This window comes from Brassica rapa, chromosome A04 (genome assembly GCF_000309985.2).
Source record: "Brassica rapa cultivar Chiifu-401-42 chromosome A04, CAAS_Brap_v3.01, whole genome shotgun sequence".
In the NCBI taxonomy this organism is placed as follows: Eukaryota; Viridiplantae; Streptophyta; class Magnoliopsida; order Brassicales; family Brassicaceae; genus Brassica; species Brassica rapa.
In genome coordinates, this window is record NC_024798.2 from 9368303 (window position 1) to 9378428 (window position 10126).

General features: G+C 37.0%; 2 protein-coding genes and 1 pseudogene across 2 annotated transcripts; 1 reads left to right on the plus strand and 2 right to left on the minus strand.

Annotated features, from left to right (window-relative positions):
- Positions 1-5: 5 nt before the first annotated feature.
- LOC103863890 (proline--tRNA ligase, cytoplasmic-like) lies at positions 6-2776 on the minus strand. The gene has a single exon (XM_009141649.3). The coding sequence runs from the start codon at positions 2718-2720 to the stop codon at positions 1104-1106; it is 1617 nt and encodes a 538-aa protein (XP_009139897.3). The 5' UTR covers positions 2721-2776; the 3' UTR covers positions 6-1103.
- Positions 2777-3106: 330 nt separating this feature from the next.
- LOC103863891 lies at positions 3107-5402 on the plus strand (annotated as a pseudogene).
- Positions 5403-7328: 1926 nt separating this feature from the next.
- On the minus strand, positions 7329-10126 carry LOC117133571 (F-box protein At5g39450-like). The gene has a single exon (XM_033290085.1). It carries the CDS (start codon positions 9656-9658, stop codon positions 8219-8221), a length of 1440 nt encoding a protein of 479 aa, XP_033145976.1. The 5' UTR covers positions 9659-10126; the 3' UTR covers positions 7329-8218.

Here is a 10126-nt window from a genome sequence, read left to right on the forward strand (position 1 = left end):
CAAACTTTTTTTTTTTTTTTTTTGAATAAAATGTTAAATTTGATTCAAATAAAAAATGTATTTTTTTACAGCAAGAGCCACTTTAGCATATTAAAATTGCAAACAAAAAACCTAATAAAGAATCAAGCTTGTATAGCTCCAATCCAAAGTTGGAAAGCACAATCAAGTCTCCTGTCTTGTGCTCGAATGGACATAATTCTGTTCTTGACCAGTCTGTCAATCATGGCAAAGAGAACTGCAGGAGATCGCGGCCTCTCACCATGCCTGCGGCAGTTTCTTTCACGCCAAATCATGTAGATTGTAGCTTGAAAAACGTAACGAACAAGGAAGCTTCTGGTTCGATCCAGGTTTGGTTTCTGTATGAAGCGTACGACATCCATCCACTCTTCTGAGTAACCATTTCCCATAAAAACATTCATCAGCTTGTACCATAGTGATGAGGAGTAATCGCAGCCAAAAAATAGATGGTTTCTCATTTCCAGCTGCTGCATACATAGAACACAGGTCCCATCAATCCCAGCGTTCCAGGCGACCAATGATCAAACTGCTTTTTGGTCTTAGTTACATTCAGGATTCGTAGGCACCAGAACTAGTCATTTCCGAATGCCTCGCAAGTATCAAAACGTATCAATCTCACTTTTCATGATCTTGTAGACGTTTCCCATTTACTTCTTCGCTCAACATTCGCCAAAATGTTAAATAATTTTTTGTTTAACTTTTTTGCCTCTCTTATGCTGAATAAAGATTTCTCCTTTTGTCCTAACATCTGAAGCTTTGTTTAGCCTCTAGAAAACTTACACAACCTCATTTTTCTTTGAGTGTTAAATTTGATTCTTGTATTACCAAGTATATGTAAATGTCGGAGATCTCATGACATCGTTACACACGCTTCTTCTCTCGTAAATCAATTTGTGGATTTACCTTTTTGTGGGTTTCACTGAACAATACATATGATAATAACTAATGAATAGAGGTTTTATGGGTTTCTCTCGTAAAACAAGGAAGAACGGTCTTATTGCGAATATTATAACACTTCAAAAAAGAGAAGGAAACAGATGAAAAGCATAACTTAGTAAAGAAGACTTTGAATCCTAAACATGCTATTAGTAACTTCTTCCCCAATAGGTCCACTTCTTGGCTGGCTTTCCTGATGCAAAGCAAAGAGTGTCTTCTCTTAGTTCAGGCTGCTCAAAGGGAGTACATAGAGTCTTCGCTCCTGCTTCGTTTTCACCTTTAGAATTCTCCTTCACATCATTCTCCACCTCAACTTCATCACACCATGGAGCTAAAACCAGCTTCTTCTGTCTCAGGGCTTCCTTAAACTCATCCCAAGTTTCAACCTTCTGAATGCTTTCTTCAAGCTTTCTCTTGGCGTCATCATAGAGATCTCTCTGTATTACTTCCAACAAGTCCTTGACTTTCTCAACCAAGTCCACTCTCAACACATCCATCTTCACTCGAGTGTCGCGCCTCACCACTCTCACCTGATTTTTTTCCAAATCTCTAGGACCGAGTTCGATTCTCAAAGGAACACCTTTCATCTCCCAGTCTGCGTACTTCCAGCCACAAGCATAGTTGTCTCGTTCATCTACTATAGCACGGACTCCAGCACCTTGCAAAGTGGTTTTAACAGCTTGACACTCCTGAGAGATCCTTTTGGTATCAGCACCTTTGAAAGGAACAGGGACCACAACTACTTGATAACGTGCCACTTTTGGAGGTAACACCAACCCTTTGTCATCTCCATGTGTCATAGCCATCACTCCTATCGATCTTGTACTTACACCCCACGAGTTCTGCCACACCAATGGCTTTATTATTTTGCCTTTCTTGTCTCTTTTTACTTCCTTATCTTCAAAGGCGATTTCAAACATCTTTGCAAAGTTCTGTCCTAAACAATGCGAGGTCGCAGCTTGTACACCACGACCAGTTGTTGGTATAAAAGCCTCGACGCTTGTGGTGTAATCCGCACCAGCAAACTTCTCCTTGTCGCTCTTTCGACCTTTTATCACAGGAACCGCAAGAAGATCTTCATAGACACGAGAGTAGATGTTCAAAACTTCAAGCACCTCTTCATCAGCCTCTTCCTTGGTGGCGAAGGCACTGTGCCCTTCCTGCCAATCGAACTCACGACCTCTGATCAATGGGATAGGGTCGCTAACCTCCCATCTAACAACGTTAACCCACTGGTTAACCTTCATGGGGAGATCACGGTGTGTCCTAATCCTGTTTTTGAAGTAAGGGTAAATGATGGTCTCGCTAGTTGGACGTAGAGCGTACGGTGTTGGAAGATCATGTTCACCAGCTCTTGTGACCCAAGCAACCTCTGGTTTGAACCCTTCGATGTGGTCTTTCTCCTTCTCGAGTGAATCGCGTTTTATTAACATAGGGAATTTCTTCTCTTCCACGCCACCCAACTTCTCCAGCTCTGCATCCATGTAACTTCTTAGAGTGTTCCAGATCTTTGTTGCTGATGGCTCTAGGATGTAGAGTCCTTTTGTGTCGGAGAGGGTTATCAGTTCACCGAATCTACAAACCTGAGAATACCAACTCGGAAAGTCTTCATCTTTCTTTGCAGAGATTCCTAGACGGGTCTCTTTCTTCATCTCCTTCTCTTTTCTTTCACCAAAAACAGAAGCTTTTGCAACTTCTAGGGTTTTCTCAACCATAGATTGCGAACTACTACTACCGACATCTTCTTCCCGGCCTGACTTCGACATGTTGTTCAAGAAAAAGATTAACTTTGTAACAATAAGCTCTCTCTCTCTCCCTCTCCCTGAGAAAGAAGAAAACGTTTATTTGGTTGGGCTCTGGTGGTTCTAATACATTGGGGGTAGTCATGCTTTTTATATATAACTTCAAAAAAAAAAACACTTTTCCTTTTTCTTTTAATCTTGTAATGTTAAAACGAAACTTGATCGATACTTTTTATTTTTATTTTAATGCAGATTTTCCCTTCTTTTTTTTGTCTTTCTAAAGATTTCGTTTCCTTGTTGCTTGAAGACCACGTTTCCTTTTTGTCATGATTTCGTTGTATCATCAGGTCCCACGATTATATACGATCCAGCTTCGTTAGTGAAATCAATTTTAGGGTTTATTAGCTTTTGGTGAATTAATTTCGTGCAAAGTGGAGTCGTACTACATAATGATGATTGGAGACTTTAAGTCAGAATATTCCAGTGATTTTTTTATTCTTCTTTCGCTTCCAGAAGACATAACTGTTCTCATGTTTCGTTTACTTTCTCCAAGGGACATATGCAATCTAAGCTTTTGCTGTAAAAGCCTATGCGACATTGCGAACTCTGAGAATGTCTGGCTTGACCAATGCGAGATAGTGAAGGTTATTCCTTCGTCTGAAATAGTGAAATGGCGAACTGGTGTCTCTTCTTACAAGTCTCTTTGTAGGTTTCTTGTAGAGGCGATGAAGCCTCTGGCTGGGGTTTGGGTCTACCATGAACCTGACCTTGGGAATGTTGTTTATGTAATGCCTGGATTCTTGTCTGTCGTTGGTTGCCGCATAATCCCACAAGAGGTTGGTCCTTTGGGGATTCAAGAAGGGAGGATTATGTGGTCACCAGTGTTTGAGATAATCTGCGGTTTTGATGGCTCCACCAAGTTTTTTCTTCATGGAAGAGACAGAAAACACAGTTGCTTGTACCCTGGTTTGGTTACAGTCATCGAAAAGAGCTGCAATGTGCTTTCACTGGAGGTTGAGCCGAGGCTAGAGAAGACTAGTAGCGAAGCCTCAAGACAAGGGTTATTTTCGAAGTTATCTTGTACAGATAAAAGAAATTTAGTTGAACTCGTGACGAACCATGTAGGTCTACATGTATCTGAACCATTGAGTGTAAAGTTATTCCCCACAAGGAGAGAAGATGAAGGTATGTTGTTGGAACGTAGAACCATGCTCCTTAAAATGCACAAGTTTGGTGAGAATTGGAAGCACATGAACCTGGGGGAGGATGGTTGTTTTACAATCCTAAGCCAGTAGACATAAACGAGATGTGGGAGAAAAATCGGTGTGTTTACTTTGAATACATTGCAACAGACGAAGAAAGAGAGATTAGATATTTGAATCGTCAAGCTTTTAGCTCTGGTGATACATTCGGTCTTAGTCTCAAAGGTTCCTACACTGATGTGTTTTCTCACCTAGGGTGGCCAAACATAAACGGAGACGACTTTTCTCTTTACAAACTGCCGGTTAACAACCCCATGAATGACCAAGAAGAGTATGCTGGTTTGTGGGGAGGAACATTTGGGTGGCCACCTGGGAGATGTGATGAAGATGAAACCGGTAATGCTTTTTATCTACTGATGCTCTCTTACGAAAAATCTGAAAAGAACAATGGTAAACGTCTTATCGGGACAAAAATACTCGAAGGCAATGACTATGTGGACCGTCCTAATGGAACAGCAATGTTTGTTGTGGATATAGATACACCTTCCCTTGAGCCCTTTCCGCTTGACGCAGATGGAAGAGACTTTGAGCATTCTTACACAGGAAGGGGTATCTCAGATGGTTATGGTTTCCGTTATCCCGGTTCAAAACCTGGTTCACTTTATGTGATCTCTGATGATCATTTTGCGTTCGTTTGGCATGAAACTAAACATGTGTTTACTTTGAAAAGAGTAAACCTTGAAGAGATCTTGAAGAAAGATTTAGGTATGTGCGTGCCTCCTTTGCCTCCAATTAATAATTTTACTTTTATGGGAAGGTCTTACACAAACGTCTTTACTGAGTCATGGTTCTATTCTTCTTCCTCCGATTCTGATGAGTAAAGAATGTTGAAGATGTACTCTGCAACATATTTAAAGCTCTCTCACATCGCTTTGTCTAGTTTTTGAAATATAAATTCATAACTGCATGTCTTTTACATCATGTTCTTCTTACATTTACAGTACTCACTATGATTGTATCTTGTGTAGTTTTATTCATTTCGGCATAAGAAATTGAAAAAGATGATTAGAAATATGTTCAATTCAAGAATTTGGTTAAATGATCAATTTCAGTACTTCAGGCCTGGTTCATGGCTTGGTTAACAAGATGTCCCAGGAGCACACCTATATGGTTCGTGCCACCATTAGCTTGTTTCCTTTACATAAGCCTAATTTTCTTCTTCATAGCACACTCTGCTACAGCACACTATGCTTATGTGCTGCTCAGCAGTAACTGCTAGGGAGTTAATCACACACCAGGCGGGCTTGCTTTGCTAAAAAATAATTCCACTAGTGTGTGCTGATGAGAGTGAACTATGTTACTCGGAGCAATATCTGAAAGAAAGCTTAAAGAAAGGCCATAGTATTCTTTCTTCAAAGGTGTTCCCTGAACAACTACAGCTCGATAGAGATAACTCGGAAACTAGCATTGAAAAAGGGCATATTATCAATATGATCAATATAATATTGATATGATCAATATGATGCCGAAGATGCTTGGCATATGTCAGCGACGAAGACATCGTAAATTGGTCCATAGGCGTCACGATAAGTCCTCTGTCTTGCCCCAGTGTGGTAATCAAAGGTAAAGAACCGAATACCTAGAGGGGATTACTGGTTTCGGCTCCAAAACTCTTAATATTAAATAAAAGAAATGTTTTTTTAGTAATTCAGAATCAGTTTTGCTTGGGGAGTTTATGATCATTTTAAAAGTTGTTGATAGCATATGTAAATGATTATACACACCAAAGTAAAAAATCCTAGAATATCTGATAATTATTTATTTTTCGTCTTATATTTATTATTTATTTAAATATAATTAACCTGACAATTGTCTTAATCTTATTTGAATTTTTTTAGAAAGGATATAAAATTTCTATACAAATGAGAAAATTATAAAGTTAGAATTTATACGACTTAATAACAGTAAACTATATATTCTTGACTTTTTATTTGTGTGCTTATGAAATTATATTATTAAATGTAAAAACTATTAAAATGGCAAGGTTGTGCATTTAAAAAAATAAAGTGAGACCCAATTATTTTCACCTATTTGCAATTTAAAAATCAAATACTGCCAAATAATATATTTTTTTTTTTTGAAAAATACTGCCAAATAATATTAAAACATCTTTTTATCGTTAAAATAGCAAATGATATTTTTCAAAAAAACATTCATTAAAAATAAAAATAAAATAAATATACACATATTTATACTAGAATTAATCAAATAAACCAATAATTAAAAAATAAAAATAAAACATACAATAATTTTTAAAGAATTTGCACGCTGTCTATACAAGACTTTTGTCGAAATTTGCAATCTGAAATATTCTATGTTTGCAACTATTACATTGAAATTTGAGTTTAGTATATCTTTTTTAATTTGAGTTTAGGAAGGTTTTCCTGAATAAATACAATATCAACCTAAAATATGTATAATATCTTCATAAAATTTTAGAAATATTTTCATCAATATTAGTTTAAAATAAATTCTTAAATGTGTATTTAGGAAAACCTTCATAAATATATATATATATATATATATATATATATATATATATATATTTTGAACACCTTACTGAATGTTAATTATATGTATATTTAATAATATTTTCCTAATGTTTTGGGAAGACCTTAATGAATTTTATATATGAAATTTATAAAAATATTTTACATATTTCAAAGCATTTTCATAAATTTTTGAGAGATGTTATATATCATCCATTAGAGAATTTGAATATATTATATTTTTTTTTAAAAAAAAATGGATACACCTTATAATAGAATTGAGTTTATCTACAATCTTAGTATATTTTATAGTAAAATTATAATAAAAATAAATAAAAGTATCTCTTACTTTACTGAAAAATGGCCATAGATATCCCTAAACCAAGTTTCTCTTCCAAATATAGACCCAAGGCCCAATTAGACATAAATGTTTCATTTAATGATAGCAAATTACCTGGTTACCCTTAATCTTAATTTAACCTAAATTATTAAATAATAAAAGAAAATTATTTTAAAATGTTTTCGTAAGTTTTGCTGTCTAAGCTGTGCCGTCGTCTCCGTATCGCCGTCTGTCGTCTCCATATCGCCTCCGTAGGGCTGCATTGTCCTCCATCCGTCGTCGTCTGTGCCCTTGCCTCGTCTTCAATTTGTCGCGTATCCACCCTTGCATCGTCCTCGATCTGTCGTCGTCTTTGTGTCTCATTATCTCGTGTCTCCTATCTTATCTAGGTATCATCATTTCAGATTCATTATAAATTGATGATATGTTGTTGCTATTGGATTTTCTAGTTGTTTTGAGACTTAAGATTGTATTGACGTCATCTTCACCTTATATACTCACAAATTTACTTAAATATCTTTGCAATTGGATTTTTTAGTCATTTTTTTTTGAAACTTAAGATTGTATTCTCGCCATCTTCACCTTCTACACTCAAAAATTTACTTTAATGTCTTTGTGGTTGGTCTTTTTGAGATTTTCTTGTGATTTTTTTAACAGATTTTCGAACTATGACTGAAGTTTTTTTGTGTTTGTGGACAATGGAGCTCAAAAGAATCTTTCCAGTGAGAGTTTAATGTTGATAACAGAAACATTGATTCAAATCTCTTTTTTTTTTTGTGTTTGTATGATTTTATATTCTTTCTTATAATATTCATGATAGCCTTCTTAACCATGTACTAATCCTTCATAAACAACTTAAATTTTGCAGACATTTCCTTTTCAAGGTGTCTCTGCAATCCCTCTTAATCTTATTCCAGATTTAAGTCCTGTCCATATTGGACTTCCACCAACCATAATAGCTATTAAGGTGAAAAGCTATTTTAAGAGCAACGAAGAATTAATGTCGAGGATGAAGAAATAGTCCTTAGAGGGGAAGTTGAGTACAAGGCTGTGTGTTCTAACAAGTCAAGATTTGTATTGCGGTGTGTTAGTGACAATTGCTCGTGGGGGATGCGTGCCACCAAAGTGTCTTGTTTAGATTTTTCCTATTGTTGTAGATTTGTGCCTATTTAATTTTGTATATTTTTAAAATAAAACATCATTATTTATACATTTGACCACATTTCAGTCAATACAAAAAAAAAACTAGAGGATATGAAAAAAACATATAACATATAAAGTTAATAAATTTTGCATTGAAATTCTAAAACGACACAAGGAAACTTTTATTCTACAACAACAATTAAAAGGAAAGGAGGTAGTATAAAACATTGTATTGTTGAATGAACTAAAGAGAAAATTACACAAATTCAAGTATTGTTAACGTATTGTTTAAAATATATAAAGTAAGTGAAATCTCAGAAACATTTGAGATATCTTTTCCTGCGAGTGTAAATGTAAAGCGGCAAATGATGTCACAAGACATTCAACAATGAGTTTATATCTCAAAAACAAGACAAGATATGGGAGAGAGCTTTGAATATCTGCTGCAGCGTGTTCCATTTTCCAAGATTGCCACGGAGGAAGAGGAACAGACTCATACTGACTTGGTAAACACGTTTTTGTAAGACGTTTCCATACAAACATTGGTGTTCCATTGGGATGCTGCACAAAGTCATTGCCTTCGAGTATTTTCGTCCCAACAAGACGTTTCCCATTGTTCTTTCTAGATTCTTCGTAAGAGAGCATCAGTAGATAAAAAGCATGTCCGGTTTTATCTTCATTACATCTCCCAGGTGGCCACCCAAACGTTCCTCCCCACAAACCAGCATACTCTTGGTCCTCTCCAAGACTCTTGATTGGTAGTTTGTGCAGGCAAAAGCGGTTGAGATCCATTCTTGGCCACCCTTTGTAAGAAGACATCTCAGTGTAGGAAGCTTTGAGACTAAGACCAAATGTGTCACCAGCGCTAAGAAATCTCCGGCGATTCACACATGGGGAAGCACCCATCTCGTTTATGTCTACCTGCGTAGGAGCATGGTTCTTACCAAACTTGTGCATTTTAAGGAGCATGGTTCTACGTTCCAACAACATCCCTTCATCTTCTCTCCTTGTGGGAAACAACTTCCCACTCAATGGTTCAGATACATGTACACCTACATGGCTTGTCACTAGTTCAATTAAGTTTCTTCTATCGCTATCATCAAGCTTCTGAAATGGAACCCCACTCTTCTTCTCTTGACTCGGCTCAACCTCGAGTGAGAGCACATTGCAAGTCTTGTCGATGATGCCTGTAACAGAACCAGGGTACACGCAACTTCCTTCTCTGCCTCTTCCATGGAGGAAGAACTTGGTGGAGCCATCATCGTGATCACAGATGATCTCAAACACCGGTGACCACATAACCCTCCCTTCCTGAATCCCCAAAGGACCAACCTTTTGTGGGATGATCCGACAACCAACAACAGACAAGAAACCAGGCATCACGTAGACAACATTCCCAAGCTCAGGTTCTTGGTGAACCCAAACCCCAACAAGAGGGCTCACTACCTCCACAAGAAACCGACAGAGAGCCTTGTAAGAAGAGATCCCGATTCTTCGCCACCGGACTATTTCGGATAAAGGAAGAGCCTTTACGAGCTCACATTGCACAAACCATATCTTCTCTGAATAATCCACAAGGTCGCAGAGGCTTTTGCAGCATAAGCTTAGGTTGCAAATGTCGCTTGGAGATAGAAAACGAGAGGTAGCAGCAAACACATCTTCTGGAAGCGAGAGAAGCAGACAAGTACCACCAACTGATTCTTCCGACCGTAACTCTCTGATCGTCATGATATTATAACACTCAGGGGATCAAATCTGTTCGTAAACTCGAAATGGGCTTTGCCGGAGTTTTAAGATCGAAACACAAAAGAATCTAACTTTCAGATCACACATCAAAAGTAAAGAAGAGATATTCTTTCAAGTACAGAATCACAAAGGAAAAAGCAGAACTTCATCGTGAAGTCTATTCTATTGAAACGGACCGACCATCCGATTGGACCGGTCTATCCGTGTCCTCGACACTATCCGGTCCGGTTACACCTTAAAAAAACAATGATCCGCGCCAACAACCAATGTGACCCGGACATAGTTTTCTTCGTAATGAAAAACCACTAAACCAGCATGAAAACTTATTATTTATGTTTTCAAAAAAATAAATCAAACACCAAATTATATATATATATATGATGAAAAATTTAATTAAAATATATATGTTTATTATTGTGCAGAAATTTTAAAAGAAAACATTCACATATT